This window comes from Lynx canadensis, chromosome D2 (assembly GCF_007474595.2).
Source record: "Lynx canadensis isolate LIC74 chromosome D2, mLynCan4.pri.v2, whole genome shotgun sequence".
Taxonomy (NCBI): Eukaryota; Metazoa; Chordata; class Mammalia; order Carnivora; family Felidae; genus Lynx; species Lynx canadensis.
Genome location: NC_044313.2, coordinates 294,584 through 308,995, shown reverse-complemented (window position 1 = coordinate 308,995; position 14,412 = coordinate 294,584). Strand labels below are relative to the sequence as shown.

Sequence of the window (14,412 nt, the reverse complement as noted above, 5' to 3'; positions counted from 1 at the left end):
TCCAGGCTCCAAGCTGTCAGCACAGAGCCCCACACGGGGCTCAAACTCACGAACCGTGAGATCATGACCTGAACTGAAGTCGACGCCCAACCGACTGCACCACCCAGGCGCCCCATGGGACTTGTACTTTCTGTTAGATTTTTCTCTAACCTTAAAATGACTCAAAACGTCAAGTCCATTTGTTCAAAAACAACTGGCTGTCTCAGATTGTATAGGGTGACCACCTTGGATTCTGGTATTTCCTCCGCAGATGGCTGTTGTTGGTTCGTTCAGTGATTCCCTTGCACTAAACCTGTGCGCTGCTTCCTTCTGGTGTGTGGCACGGCGCCCCAGGGTCAGGGCGCTGCAGCCCCCTGCGAGGCCGCTGGCGCCCTCCGCTCATACCCAGGGCTCAGCAGCTTGCTGGAGCACCCACTTCTCAATTGCTCCTGTGCCACAGGTCAGGTTCCAGAGCCCTGACGTGGCTGGTTTTAACGGTCCTCACTCTGACTTGTGGGAAGCCCCACCCCTTGTGCATGTCTTTGGGCAAAGTCAGCTCCGGGGGAGGCCTGTGCCCAGAGTGCCCGTAGGGCTGGGGCGGGGTTTGCTGGGATGCTTTTCCAGCTTCCAGCCAACCAGTCAGCCCAGTTTTGGGTCCATTGCCCCCGGGTCGCGCAGCTCGGGCCTGCAACGTCAGGACATTTTGTTGGTGGGTGGCCAGGCCAGGAGGAGTGGGCAGGAAGACGCAGACTCCAGGGTGGGGGCTGGTGTGGGAGGCGGAGCTGTGTCAGATCTGCCCTGAAGTGGGTGGTGGGAAGGCCACGGGACTGACAGGTCGCAGGGAGCCAGCTGGGCGCACCCAGTCGCCGGTGCAGTTGGGAACCCTGGTCTCTGACCTCTGTCCAGACACGCCTACATGGGGGCCATAAAACCCTGAGAAACGTGGGTGGGGAGGCGCGGGCCCAGTGTCTGAGTTACTGTCTACGTGGATCTGGGACTACAGGTCCCCGAGAGCACCCTCTACGCTGAGAAGGGGACTGCGGCATGAGGAGGTAATGCCCAATCCCTCTGAGGCCAGACCCGCCACCCGATCCTGGGGCTCTGCTGTGCAGCCACTCAGGCTGGTTCCAGGGGAGAGGGTCGGGGGCGGGGGGAGGAAGGCTCGGCTCTGTCCTCAGGCCAGTGGTGGCTGCAGCCCCCAGGGTGTCGAGCCCTCCCTCCAGAGCCAGCCGAGATTGTGGCCCATCCGCTGTCTGCGTCCGGGCACCCGATTTGAGGGCCACCCCTGTGAGCACACCTGTCCCTTGGGGTGTCCCCTGACCCAAGAGTCACCCTGGAGGTGGGAGGTAGGAGGCAGCACGTCTGTGACTGCCCAAAAGGGAGGGTTGGGTCAAGAAGAGGAGGCTGGAGGCTGGCAGGGCTGAGGGCAGGGGTCAGATGCTACCCTGAGGGAATGTCAGCCTGGCAGCTGGGGTGTGTGCCGGGCCCTGGGGTCAGAGGCTCTGTTGCTCCTGTGGGGGACCCCTTTCTTCCTCCTCTCAGCCAGAGCCCTCCCCTTGCCCTTCTGTTCTGGGGCGGGGTTCTCCTTGGGACCCTAGCTTGAACCTGAGGCCATGCCTCCTTGCAGAGAGGTGGGCCGCTGGGTTAGCGCTGGGGTCCAGAGCTGTCTTCCTGGACAGAGGATGGGGGCCCCAAAGCCAGGACGCCCCATGCTCACCGCTGCCGTCCCCACTCCCTGGACCCCGCCGTGTCCTGTCCTGTGAAGTCCTTTCCCTGACTCAGCTGGACAGCATGGTGGTGGGTGTGGCGCCCAGACACGTAGGCGCAGGCAACCAGTTCAGCCCCTGCCCAGCACTGGAGCTGGCCTCTGCCTGGGAACCCCTGCCCTTTGGCTCCCGAGGTGTGCCTCAGCCCCAAAGTGCTGAGCCACTCGGAGAAGCAAAGGTCTTTGTGGGGATGGAGTCTGGGGCTACAGGGGCAGGCAGCTTGTAGGAAGCCTTGATCTGATGCCCCTGCTGACCCCGAGCTCCCTGGCCCTTCCCAGCCCCGCCCAGCCTGTCACCCCGCCAGCTGCATAGACAGAAGGAAACCTTCCCAGAGCACCATGAAGAGCCCTGTGTACACACAGCCTGTTAGAAGATAGACTGAGGCATATGAAGCATTTTGAGTTTATCTGAGCAAAATCAGTTAGAATTGGGCGGCGTCCCACCCAGCAGACAGGAAGGCGCTCGACGGGCCGGACGCGATGGAAAACTTAGAGGCGGACGAGCAGGTTACAGTAGCAAAAGGCGGGTTGGTGGGTCGCTCTTCTTCAGGGGATGGTGGGGGCCGATCAGATGACCTACCCCGCGCGGGCCCGCCTCACTGCTGTAAGGATCCATTTCTGGGGGAGCCTAACCTGTCGTTAGGCCTCGGGTTGGTGACGCGGGGCTTAGCGTGAGCGATTCCAGTCTGGGCCTGTTGTCTTGTTTTTTAACAACACACACACACACACACACACACATGCTCATAAATGCACAACTCCCACACCCCCCCCCCACGTACCACACACCGCACGAACACATCACACCCTCCCACCATCCACACGCACATCCACACACACCATCCACACACACACCACACCCTCCCACCATCCACACACGCACACACACGCGCACACACTCACTGCGCCAGTCTCTCACCCCCTGTTCTCCTGCTCATCTTGGATGAGGCTTCCAGGACCTTTGCTGTTGGGTTCATGGATCACCTGTCCTGCGTGCGTTCCTTTGTGTCTCTTATCTTTGGCCGCTGCTCCTCGGACTCCCTGCTTGGGGCTTGATCCTTGACCTCCTCTGCCCTGGTGGCCATCCTGGCCTCCCTCGGGGTCAGGCTGAATGTGTCCGGGCAGAGTGCCCCATCCCACCTGCCTCCTCCTGGGCTTCCTGCCCAGTACCGGCACCACTGTGCACCCACAGCTCTGACCGGGGGGGCCTGAGGGAGCCACGGCGCATAGCTTCAGGGGTCCCATGAGCACTGAGCGCTCCCAGAGCCTCGCCCCAAGTCCTAGCTCCCCAGCACCTAAGCAGAGGATGCTGTGAGCGCACACCGCGCCCTGGCCAAGAGGTGCATGTGGTTCCATGTGCAGCCACCAGCACAGGGGCTGGGAGCTGAAGGGTCCACCTGGTGGCCGGGGCCAGTAGCGTGGGGTCCGTCCAGAACGTGGGGTGCAGTGGTACCCGGTCTGAGGGGGCCTGGGGGCAGGTGTGGGCCTGTGGCCATCCCACCTCTTCGTGCCTGTGTGTCCTTGGGCTGTGAGATGGGGAGATAATAAACTACCTGTGAACCCGGCCCCAGGCCTCCCTGGCTGGGACCCACATTGCCAGTGACACCAGGCCACCCACCTGGCTGTCCTGTCTAGAGGAACAGCCCCGGCCTACCTCTCACTCTCCTCTCTGGTCCCTTCAGGCTCCTCCTGGTTGCCAGCCTGGCGGCTCTGCTGCTGGGGGAGGCAGGCTCGGCTTCCAAGCCCCAGGTATGTGTGGGCTGCTCTGCCCAGCCCCTGCCCCATCAGCAAGGAATGTGAAGAAAGGGCACCAAGCTGGCCTTTGACAGAGAAGGCAGGGCATTAATGTGACCGCAGGTCTCTGTGCAGGGTGGCCCTGCGGGCACTGGGAGGGACCCTAAGGATGAGGGGGAGCGTGCCCCTCTGCGGGGTCTGAGAGGCAAGGCTCAGTGATGCCTAAGTGACCCAGGCAGAGGAGGGGCCCTAGGTGACGCTCACTGGCACTGTGACCCCCAGGGCACATCCTCCGTCCTGGGCATCGCTGCTCAGATGCGCTCTGTGCTGTGTCTCCCCCCCCCCCGCCCCCGCCTTGGGTCGAGACCACTCAGACTTGCACACCTGGGAAGGCCCAACCCTTCCCGGCAAGTGACAGCTGGTCTCCACGGGGTCACCTGTTTCATACACTCCCCTGGCCTCCACAAGAGGGCTGGGCCAAGAGGAACTGGACCCCTTCCTCCAGCCATCAGCCGGGGATGGGGGGGGGTCCAGATGCAGCCCCAGGGGTTGTCCTGTCTCTCCAGTAACCACATGGCCTCCATCCATTCCCTGGAGGAGGCGGGGCAGGGGGTGCAGTTGGCAGGTGCGGTCCAAGGGGCCTTGGAGCCATCTCTGTCCAGGTGTCCCCTGACCTTGGACCCCTTGTGGACTGCACGAAGCCCACACCTGTGATCCTTTCCTTCCAGGTCCTCACCAAGACCAAAGGCAAAGTTGGGGCCCCTGAGCAGGACACAGAGGAGTGAGTGTCCCCAGCGACCTTGTGCTTTCCCCTGCTGTTGCCCCTTCTGGGCCCTGGCCCCAAGCTAAGGGCATTGGTGGATGGAGGGGAAACCCTGCCCAGCACCTTTCAGGAGGAGGCAATGCTCCAGCCAGCATGGGACCCCATGGGATCTGTCAGAAACCGAGCAGAGTACAGGGTCTGAGGGCTCTAGGCTGATCCCCTAGGGTGGCTATCCCCTCACCCCCCAGGGCTGTGGCCTCAGGCAGAGCCACTTCTAAGCCATGATTGCTTCCCTGCATCCACACGAGGCAACCTCGGCTGGTTTCTCTCCCGGGGCCACACCTTGCCAGGCCAGAGGATACAGTGCCTGACATCTGACTGGTGGGGACTCCTGCTCAAACTCTCTGGGTCTCCATGGCCCAGGGCTGTGGCCGGGGCAGCATCTGTGTTGGGCCAGGATGTTTTCTCAGGGACACCCTTGGGGACGCTGCAACCTTCCGGGGCCCCCTGCGGCTCAGGCATGTGGTGAGGATGCCTACCCTTCGGGTCTGGGTCCCGTGGGGACCGCCTGGTCATAGCTCTTGGGTGGGGAGGGGGAGAGGGATGGCGATGCTTGTCCTGGGCACTGGCGCCCCGGGGCCTCTGGCGAGTGATGGGACAGAGCCACCAGGGACCCTGGTGGGGGAACAGATTCCCACCAGGTCTCATCCCCAGAGCCCCCCGGCTGCTTGTAGGGTGGTGGGCGCCCTCACTGGGGCTGGCTGGCTGCCTCCTGTGGCACCTGCGGACCTGACCCAGCTGTGCTCCTAGGCCCTGGGGCGTCCCTTCTCTGGGAAGGGACGACGAGCTCATGGGGCTGCCCAGCTGGGACCCGGAGCCTGACCGTGACGGCCTGTACCACCCACCGCCCGAGGAGGCCCAGGCCGAGGCAGGGCTCCGTTCTTGGTCACTGCCACCTCACCAGGAGCTTCAGGGGCCAGAGGAGGATCGAGACCACATCTACCACCCCAGGGACGACTCCTGACCCCTGACCCCACCCCAACTGGAAAAATAAACCTTGCAGATGTGGATCCCACGCGTCTTCAGGAACAGTGACCATGGTCCTAGCCTGCTCTGTCTGGGAGAAAGGGGCCTGTGTCCTCCTGGGGCCATAGGTTTGTCCTTACACGTCGAGAGGCCCCCGAGGCTCCCCCAACCCAGCACCCAGGCTCCTGGAATGATCTCCTCTCAGGCCTCCTCCTTGTATGTTGGGATAGGGCCAAGGGCATGGCAGAGGTCAGCGGTTGGGACCAGTCAGCCCCCCACAGGTGGGCCCTGGAGAACACGAGGGAGGACAGATGAGGGGAGCAGGGCTTGGGCCCAGACCCCAGGGCTCCTCCTCTGCACGCCTGCCCGACGCTGTGTGAGGTGCCCAGCCCCCCAGCACGGCCCGACGTGGCAGCCACAGGGACAGGCTCACTAGTTATTTCACACGACGAATATGTGCCGTTTGTGCCTGCAGTTTCTGTGTGGCGATCATGCCCCTGCAGTGAGAGGGAAGCATTCAGTGCCCTCTGCCCCCAGCCTGAGCCGCCCTAGTGGTGAGACAGAAGGAAGCGCCAGGCAGAGGCCACCAAGCTCTCAATTCCGAGGCACCCGGCTGCTCCGGGGATGATGGGCTTGTCCAAGGTGACCTCACAAGCCCCAGAGCTCCCTGTGTCCTTCCGTGGGTCCCAAGTGCCTCTGAGGACTTGAATGGTGGCCCTCATCCTGATGCTCTGCCTGGTGGCTCACGTCTCACCGCCTGGCATCGTCATCCCCATGTTACCGCTGAGGAGACCCCACACTGGACAGCGACCTGCTCAAGGTCCTGCCCTAACAGGACAGAGTGAGTCTCAGCCTCACCTCTGTGCACCTTGCATGGGTCTGAGTCACCCCAGACCCACGTGTGTGTGTGTGTGTGTGTGGTGGGGGGGGGGGGGGGGCGGGCCCAGAAGTGAATCCTGCATGGCACACAGGAGGGTTCACAGTCCCTCAGGTCCCTCCCCTGCCAGGTCGGGGACGGCCATCTCCAAGCAGCTTGGGTGCGGGCAGATGGGGACTGGTGCCCAGCTCAGATCCAAGGTCAGTGGTGGCCACAGCCCCAGGCAGCCCAGGGTGGCGTTTGTGGCCAAGTCTCTCTCCAGCACTACTGGAGCCAAGGTTCCTCACGGGCATTTCCTCCAACCCAGAGGCTGAGGGCACCAAGAGGCGGGTGAGCTGGGGATTTGGGAGCGTGCAGTTGAGGTGTGCAAGCCTCAGGACAGAAGACACTGGCAGAGGCAAGAGGCCTGTCAAGAGTGGACAATATCCCAGGGCATTTAACTGTACGCTTTACACGTGTACAATTTATTCTGTCGGTTAAGTCTCAATAAAGCTGTTTAAAGAAAAGCCTTCGTGTGGCTAGAAGTGGCCGTGGGGTCAGGGGTCTGAGGTTAAGCCCCGGCAGTAACTGGCCCAGAGCAGGGTCCCTTCAGGTAGAGCCTCAGATCTGCAGCCCGGTGGGCTTGCCTGCCCTCTGGTTTCTCCTCGACATACGGACACCAGCTCCTGGTCGCAAGCAGGGGCCCTTCCCCAGCCTCTGAGGCCGGAGGGCCCCTGGTCATGCCAACTCCTGCACACACATGGCTGAAAGAGGTCTGGAGGGAAAGGAGAGGGTTTGGGGAGACCCTGGGGTCCAGGGCAGTGGTGGCAGGATGCCTCCCACCCCGAGGCCCAACCCAAGCCTCATGCTGAAGCCACGACAGCCTCCTCCTCCACGCTGCTTCGGGCCGGCTGGCCCTTTGCCTGCTGGGCCAGGGGCGTTCTCCTGTCCTTTACCCCTCACCCGCCCACTTCCCAGGATGGTTCAGGCTGCTGCGTATTCAGTAGGCACTCAACCACTCGAGACAGAGAACAGAGAACAAGAGACGTGCCCCCCCCCCCCCCCCCCGCCACTTCCCGAAGCATCCAGACCAGGTGCTGACACCTGCCCGCCTGGTCCTCTCCAGGGCCACCCACGTCTCCCCACTCAGGGCCACCTGGGCAGCGGCTCCACCCACCTCCAGGCCTCTTGCATAGTCACGGCCCCCCACACAGTCTCCACTCCACCTGTGTGAGCTCTTGTCTCAAACTACAGGGGGGAGGGAGGCCTCACCTCCCACCTGAGGAGGCAGCAAAGGGGACGGAGGGATGGGCACTCCACGGAGCCAATGGCTTCCCTCGTGCTTAGAACCAAACAAGTCTTTGTGAGGGGGGGGGTGGCTGTTGTTGAGGCCTCTGGACTCTGACAAACCGCTACGGTTTCTGACATTTTCATAAATTGGGTGCATCCCAGTCCCAGACCCCTCCCAGGACTGGCCTGGCCCCCCGGGGCTCCCGGTTGGCTGCAGTCTGGGCGCTCCAGAGCGGGGCCAGCTCGTCTGTCGTCTGGCTCAGAGATCCAGATTTCCTCCTGGGCCCCGTGGTCTTCGCCAGGCCTAGCAGAGGGCGTCGGGGGCCAGCACCCCCTTCTTGAGGATGAGGTTTCCGTAGAGGGCTGTCTCCCTGCATAAGGAAGTGAGCTGAGCACCAGGCTGGGGCCCGATGTTCTGCCACCCACCTGGCCCACCTTCACCCCAGGCGCTAGACTAATCCAGGGACCGGTCATCAGGCAAATCCCTTGGCAGTCATATTCCCAGTGGGGCATCCGGTCTCAGTCAGGGCAGGGCTGAGCAGAGGGTAGGGGGGGCTCTGGAGTGGGGAGGAGGGCCCAGCATGGCCCAGACCCAGCAGGACCAGCAGGACCCCATGGGCCTGGCCAGAACTCACCCAGTTGCTACAACAGCAAAAGCCTTCTTGGCCCGCGCATAAAACTCAAACCTCTCTATCTTCGCCAGGGTGTCCTGGAAGGCAAAATGTCATGGTCCAGGGACCTTGCTCAGAAACCCTCAAGGGCCCAAGCAGGTAGCAGGGGCATGAGGTCACATGGCTGCTCTGAGGTTCATTTCTCTGGCTCTCCTTGCTGGGGTCCCAAGGATGCTTGGCCTCTGAGCTGTGAGGGCTGGACGGGCAGGAGCATGGGGGGCTGTGGTGGCCACCTGCCTGGGGCCCTTGTGTCCCTTGGAGCTGGTCTGAGGGCAGGAGGGTGCCTGCCCAGGACAGAAGCCCCAAGCATCCTCTCCTCAGGTGGGTCCTGCCCAACACACCTGCCAGCGGGTGGTCCTTGGAGGACAAGCCCACCCCCTCACAATGCGCGGGTGACACACGGCATTGGCCAGGCCTCTGACCACAAGACAGGGGCCGGGGCACCCCACTTCCCCCTGGCTCCGCTCAGACAGGCTGGCGTGGGGGAGGGACCCCAGGCGAAGCCAGGTCAGGATCCTGAGGCAGGGCACAGCCACATCCCCAGGGTCACTCTTCTGTGGAGGGAAGGCAAGTGCTGAGACAACTGTAGCATGGAATTTGGGGCCTCGGTCTTGTGCTCCTCCTGGCCTCCAAGGAGGTGAAGCCTTCCTGGTGGGGCCGCAGTCTCACCGTGCAGCCGGCCCCGGACAGGATGGACTGGTAGCTCCTCCACACCGGGGTCTGAAGGCCCTTCGTCCTGTCGCTGGGCACCAGGTCCATGACAGCAGCCTAGGCACAGAGGGGTCAGCTTCGCGGTCTGTCTGGTTGCCCTGGGTGCTACCAGGCCCCCACACTGGGTGACAGTTCAGGGGTCCTCCGTTCAGGGTCAGAGCCCTTTGGGGACACATTCCTCCCCACTCAAGGCAAGTGGGCCCCCTGAGGTCTGACAAAGAAGAAAGCAAGTGGAAAAGGCACTCACCGGGCTCTCTACGTAGGTGTCCAGGGGCAGCAGCTTCAGCACGGCCTCCAGGAGCTGCGGGATGCCCAGGCCTGAGGGCACAGTGCCAGCCTGAGACTCCAGCCCTCTCCCACCTGGCTGCCGATGGTGCCACCTGCCCTGTTGGCCTGTCCACACCGTTCCCCCTGGGCCTCACTCAGCTGGCCAGCAAGAATGCACTTGGGCCCAGGACAGAGAAGGCCCTGCAGGCACGTGCTGCCCGCCTGGGGACACTTATTGGGGCCACACTGGCATCTCCCCGCCCTGTGGCCATCCTGGCTCTGGGCCTGCCCTGCCCGTCCCCCTTCACTGCACTACACAGGTTATTGGTGGTGACCTCAAAGTCATCTATCAGGAGGGGCACCTGGGCCACTTCCCTGAGCCCAGAAGTCCCCCGACATGACCCCTGGGTTGCCACTCTTATCCTGTGGTGAGCACAGTGGGGCCTGGGAAGAGGCTGTCCCCACGGCCCCTGTTCTCCCGTAGAACTGGGTCCTGATTGTTAAAGAACTCGTGCGCATCGTACAAAACTGGGAAATACAGAAACTGCTGATGAGAAACCCCGAGAGCACTTCCTTTTGCCGTCTTCTCTGCTCTTCTTGGTGGTTGACTTGTCCGCAAGCCTGGCTCCGACCCCTAACTGCTAGTTTCCACTAACACGCAGGGTGTGCGCGTCGCTTGGAGGCTTGGCTGCTCCTTGCCTCCCAGCATTTGGCCTTTCCCACGGCCCATCCTCCTTGGGTCATCTGGCTCAGGGTGTAAACTGAGGCACAGCTGGCTCATCTCTGTCGGCAGGGAGTGGAAGCCAAGGCCACTGGGTCTGGAGCTGGCAGCCCACTGAACATGCCTCAGACCACTGGCCTGCGTTGTCCGGGGCGGGGCGGGGGAGGGGTTAGCCCACGTTTCACATCTCTGTGCCTCAGTGACCTCGCCTCTCCACGGAGAGTCATGTCCCCCTCACGGCATCGCTGAGGGCGGGGAAACAGCCATGCCCAGTTTGAGCCCAGTGCCAGCCCAGGTAGGACAGGACGCTGCTGCTCTTATCCCCCCTGCCCAGACCTTACTCTCGGTACAACTCTGCTACCTCTATCACCTTGGGGATCTGGTTCCAGGACTCTCCAAGTCAAGCCTCCTGCCCACCCCTTAGGGTCAGAGGGTCTTAGAAACAGAGCACGTGGGCACCTGGAGCCCGTGAGGCCAGGCCACCAGTACTGGGATTTCTAGTGAACACCTGACCTGGTCGTACTAGTGCTCAGCCAGCCGATGAGGCTCTGGGCCTCAGTTTCCCCACTTGCATGAAGTTACCAAGTGGTGTCTCAGATGGAGCAGGAGGCCCAGGGTCATCTCTGGGGTTGGGGTTGGGGTTGAAGAGGGTCCTGGTACCGGGATTTCCTGGCTCACTGGTGGGTGCTTGGGGAATGAGTGGGGATGGGGACAGAGCTGCCACACTTGGGGAGCCGAGAGCGGGGACGACTGCCCATCCACCCTAATCCACCCTGTCAGAGGTGGCCAACTCACCGTCGGCACGGATCTCCTCCGGGCCACACCTGCATATGGAGGAGGTGGGGAAGTTCACATCTGCAAAAACTGAACAGCCATCCAACCTGATTAGACATCCCTTGGTGGGTCCTTGGGTCTGCGCAGCCCATCTTGCAACTTCGTGGGTGGGCGCAGACCTCGGGTCACCTGCTCACTGCCCTCTCCGACCCCTCCCATCAGAGGTGGGGGGAGGGGACAGGGAGTTTCCCAGTGGTGTAGAAACTGCAGGTGTTTCCAGGACGAGGGCGGATTTTGGACCCGCGGCCTCCACCCAGCAGGGGCGCCCCGTCCTGAGAAGCTGCCCCCGTCCGAGGCCCACGGCCCCAGGAAAAGATAAAGCGCCGCAAACAAATTGGTGTGACCCTTCGGGGGCCGTCTGGGAAGGGGTCTGGAGACAGCACACCGGGCCTGAGGCCGGAGCTGGGAACTTGGCCGCCCCCCCACCCCCAAAAGCCAGGCTGATGGAGGGGCCGGGCCTCCCGGACACAGCCCTGCCTGGAGCAAGGGTCGCTGTCCTCGTGACCTTCTGGGACCAACCAAAGTCGGGGCAGGGGCTTGGGCCACCGCCCGGGCCTCAGTTTCCTAAAGGACGCGGGACGGGGAAGGAGGGAGTGTCCTACTGGGAAGTCGGATGGGGCGGCCCATGCAATGCCCCCACCACCCTTCCCTGGAAGCGGGAGTCGTCGTCTCCTGGCCGGGCCACAGCCTGGGCCGGGCCACCTGCCCGGCTTCTTCCGAGGGTGGGGGCCCCCGAGGCCCTGTCCCCGCCGCGCTCACCGATCTCGTCTCCGTGCCCCATCCGCGCCAGGGCGTAGAGCAGCTCGGGGGACAGCAGCGCCGGGATGCCCTTCAGCACCACCATGCTCGCGGGGTCTGGAGCGGGGGGCGGGGCCTCGACGGAAGGGGCGGGGCCTGGAGCGGAGCAGGCGGGGCCTCGACGGAAGGGGCGGGACCGCGCGAGGCGTACCTGGGGCTGGAAGCTCAGAGTCGTGCTGGCTGACCCTGGGCAGGGGTGGTGACAACCGGCCCAGCCCCACAGGCGTCTTCCTGGGCCTCGCGTTCCAAGTCCCGGGCGTCGTGTGTTTGTGGTCCTAGCTCTCCGCTGCCGCCCCTCGCGGCCTCCCCGCCCGCCTCCGCTACGCCCCCAGGCCAGGCTGAGCCCCCCAGTCGCACCCCAGACCGCCGGGTCTCTGGTGTCGCTGAGTGGGGAAGGGCGGGTGACCAGACCTGTCAGACTTCTCTAACCAACATTCTTCCTTCAGGACACCCGCCGGCCTGCCCTGGGGTGGGGGAACCCTGGAGGGCAGGCAGCTGTGGCCTCCGGGCTAAGTGGGTGTGCTGGGAGCACCCCATTGGCGTTTTCCACCCTGCCCCAAGTGTCAGCCTGCTGACACCCCTCAGGTAACTGACTGGGGTACAGCGCCCCATCCCAGGACAGCAGTGCCCTGACCTGCCAGCCTTCCTCAAGACTGGATCTTCCCACCCCCACCTTCCCAAGATGGGGTGTCCAGACTGGGGGGGGGGTGTGCTGGATCCACAGCTCCTTCCGGTAAACAGAGGGAGCACCTTGCCTTCAGCTGGCCAGAGTCCCCCGCCTGCTGACCCTTGTCCCTGCCACCTGGAATCTGGATGCTGGGCTCCCTCCTTAAGAGCCAGGATCACCAACCATCTCAGGGTGTCACCACCTCCTGTACACTCCTTGCTGGAAGATGCCCACTTCCACAGCAGGGCACCCCACAGCCTGTCTGTGTCCGGGGCTCTGTCAGGTTCTGGGGCCTGATCCTGGTAGCCGGTAGCTAACTGCCATCCCACAGTGCCACGGGCACATCTCCACTGAAAGACGGGGTTTATTCCCTTCCCTTGAACCAGGTGGACCTTTGTAACTGCTTTGACCAATAGAATATGCTGGAAATGGTGCTGTCTGGCTTCTGAGGTTAGGTCATAAAAGGCAGCACGGCTTCCTCCTGATTCTATCCTCAGAACACTTGTCCAGGGAACCCAGTCACCATATTGGCAGGAAGCCCAGGACACATGGAGAACCTCCTGGTGGGTATGTTGGTCCTTGGCTCCAGCTAGGCCCCGCTGATGCAGCACCAACCACCAGAAGAGTGAGTGAGTGGTCAGGAGGCCCAGCTTAGGCCCCAGACACAGTGGGATAAAGACAAGCTGACCCATACAGACTGTGAGAACGGCTAGTGATTGCTGCCCTAAGCCACTAAGTTCAGGGGCAATTTGTTACACAGCTCTAGCTGGCTGATGCAGGTGGCTCCTGGGCCCTGCTAACATGGACACCAAGAGCTCCACCAACACTGTCGCTGGCCTTCAATCTGTGTCTACTCTCTTCCCATCTGCGCCCACACTCAGGCTGGAGGGCAGACAGCAGAGCAGATGTGCACACGTGTGCTGGCCTGGTCGTACCCCACGTAAAGACCCACCACCGAACCTCACTGCCCGGTGTGCAGATGGGGATCCTGTCCAGCTCCAGCCGGCCCTTAGCCCCAGGGCCTCACCTCACAGTGCGGCCCTGCTCACCTGCCCAGTGGGAGACGGCCCGACCCAGAGCCGTGGGCAGGCTCTCTCCTTCTGGAGCCCACCTTCTTCTGCTTCACTGCCACATGGACTCAGGGTTGTGTGGTCCGTGCTACTGTCATGACCCCCAGCCCTGTGGTTCTGGGAATGCTGGGAGGCCTGGCTTCTCCTGGGAAGGTTCTGTACATGAAAGACAACAAAGCCACAGCAAAGAAAGAAAGAAAGAAAGAAAGAAAGAAAGAAAGAAAGAAAGAAAGAAAGAAAGAAAGAAAGAAAGAAAGAAAGAAAGAAAGAAAGAAAGAAAGAAAGAAAAGACGTCTCTGTGTTTTCCTGCTGGGCCCTGGGGTGCTTGGCTGGTTGAGGAGACAGTTGGAAACCAGCCTGGCATCTGGCAGGGCCAGGAACGCAGGGCCCTGGGCTGCCCGGTTGGGCAGGGTGAAGGCAGGAGCCGCCAGGGGCTGGAAGGGGGAGGGGGGGAGGGGGGGCGGGGGGCAGGGGAAGGCCAGCAGGGCCTGTACCAGGGCCTTCCGAGTGGCTGCCTCCACCCTGGGTGAGGGTTGTGCCTGAGCAGTTTGAACTCCAAAATGGAAGTGTGCAAACATGAGGGGAGAAGCCAATATGGTACAGAGAGATAAGTAAGGCAAGGTTTCAGCTTCAAAACAAATCAAAATCCCAAACAATATGGGGCCAGAAGTCCATTAACTCCAAGGGAGTGGGAGCTTCGCCTCGGGGTATGTGGCCCCCAGGCAGTGTCCTGCTCAGGGCTGCCAGCTATGCTGTCACTCACGGCAAAGCCTGTGGCCGCGTGCTAGCCTCCCTGCAGCTCAGCCCAGAGCCCCCAAGCCAGCTCTCACCCCACCAGGCCTAGGGGGTGGGCTCCTGTCTCTGCCAAGTTCTGGAGCCCAAGTAACCCTGTGGGTACAGACATGTGAGGCACACGGAGACTCTGACGTGCATGTTCAATGTTTAACAATTTCTTGGCTTCTGGCTGCACACGGCTAAGACAGGGTGTGAAGACAAGTCTCAGATGGACCCCTCAAAACTGGCTCCTCAGGAGGCGCCTGGGTGGTTCAATCAGTTAAGCGTCCGACTTTGGCTCAGGTTATGATCTCACGGTTTGTGAGTTCGAGCCCTGCGTCGGGCTCTGTGCTGACAGCTCGGAGCCTGGAGCCTGGAGCCTGCTTCGGATTCTGTGTCTCCCTCTCTCTCTGACCTTCCCCTGCTCTCTCTCTCTCTAAAATAAATAAACATTAAAAAAAAATGAAAAACCCCAGCTCCTCACAATCC

At 62.2% G+C, this 14,412-nt stretch overlaps 2 protein-coding genes across 2 annotated transcripts; one reads left to right on the top strand and one right to left on the bottom strand.

Moving 5' to 3' along the window:
- Nucleotides 1-762: 762 nt before the first annotated feature.
- PRAP1 (proline rich acidic protein 1) lies at nucleotides 763-5,338 on the top strand. Its single transcript, XM_030335546.1, has 4 exons — nucleotides 763-1,031; nucleotides 3,424-3,490; nucleotides 4,204-4,256; nucleotides 5,049-5,338. Exons 1-4 carry the CDS (start codon nucleotides 1,024-1,026, stop codon nucleotides 5,260-5,262), a joined length of 342 nt encoding a protein of 113 aa, XP_030191406.1. The 5' UTR covers nucleotides 763-1,023; the 3' UTR covers nucleotides 5,263-5,338.
- Nucleotides 5,339-6,205: 867 nt separating this feature from the next.
- On the bottom strand, nucleotides 6,206-11,502 carry FUOM (fucose mutarotase). Its single transcript, XM_030335379.1, has 6 exons — nucleotides 11,374-11,502; nucleotides 10,576-10,644; nucleotides 9,040-9,110; nucleotides 8,751-8,849; nucleotides 8,046-8,119; nucleotides 6,206-7,781 (listed from the first exon to the last, which is right to left on the bottom strand). The coding sequence occupies exons 1-6, from the start codon at nucleotides 11,456-11,458 to the stop codon at nucleotides 7,715-7,717; spliced, it is 465 nt and encodes a 154-aa protein (XP_030191239.1). The 5' UTR covers nucleotides 11,459-11,502; the 3' UTR covers nucleotides 6,206-7,714.
- Nucleotides 11,503-14,412: the final 2,910 nt, after the last annotated feature.

Bases quoted from the DNA above. Each gene is read 5' to 3' on its own strand.
- PRAP1 (XM_030335546.1), top strand. The intron at 3,491-4,203 runs GTATGTGTGGGC...CTTTCCTTCCAG, and splicing joins GCTCGGCTTCCAAGCCCCAG to GTCCTCACCAAGACCAAAGG. The intron at 4,257-5,048 runs GTGAGTGTCCCC...CTGTGCTCCTAG, and splicing joins CCTGAGCAGGACACAGAGGA to GCCCTGGGGCGTCCCTTCTC.
- FUOM (XM_030335379.1), bottom strand. From the start codon at position 11,458: ATGGTGGTGCTGAAGGGCATCCCGGCGCTGCTGTCCCCCGAGCTGCTC. The intron at 10,645-11,373 runs GTGAGCGCGGCG...ATGGCTGTTCAG, and splicing joins GGGGCACGGAGACGAGATCG to TTTTTGCAGATGTGAACTTC. The intron at 8,850-9,039 runs GTGAGTGCCTTT...CTCTGTGCCTAG, and splicing joins ACACCTACGTAGAGAGCCCG to GCTGCTGTCATGGACCTGGT.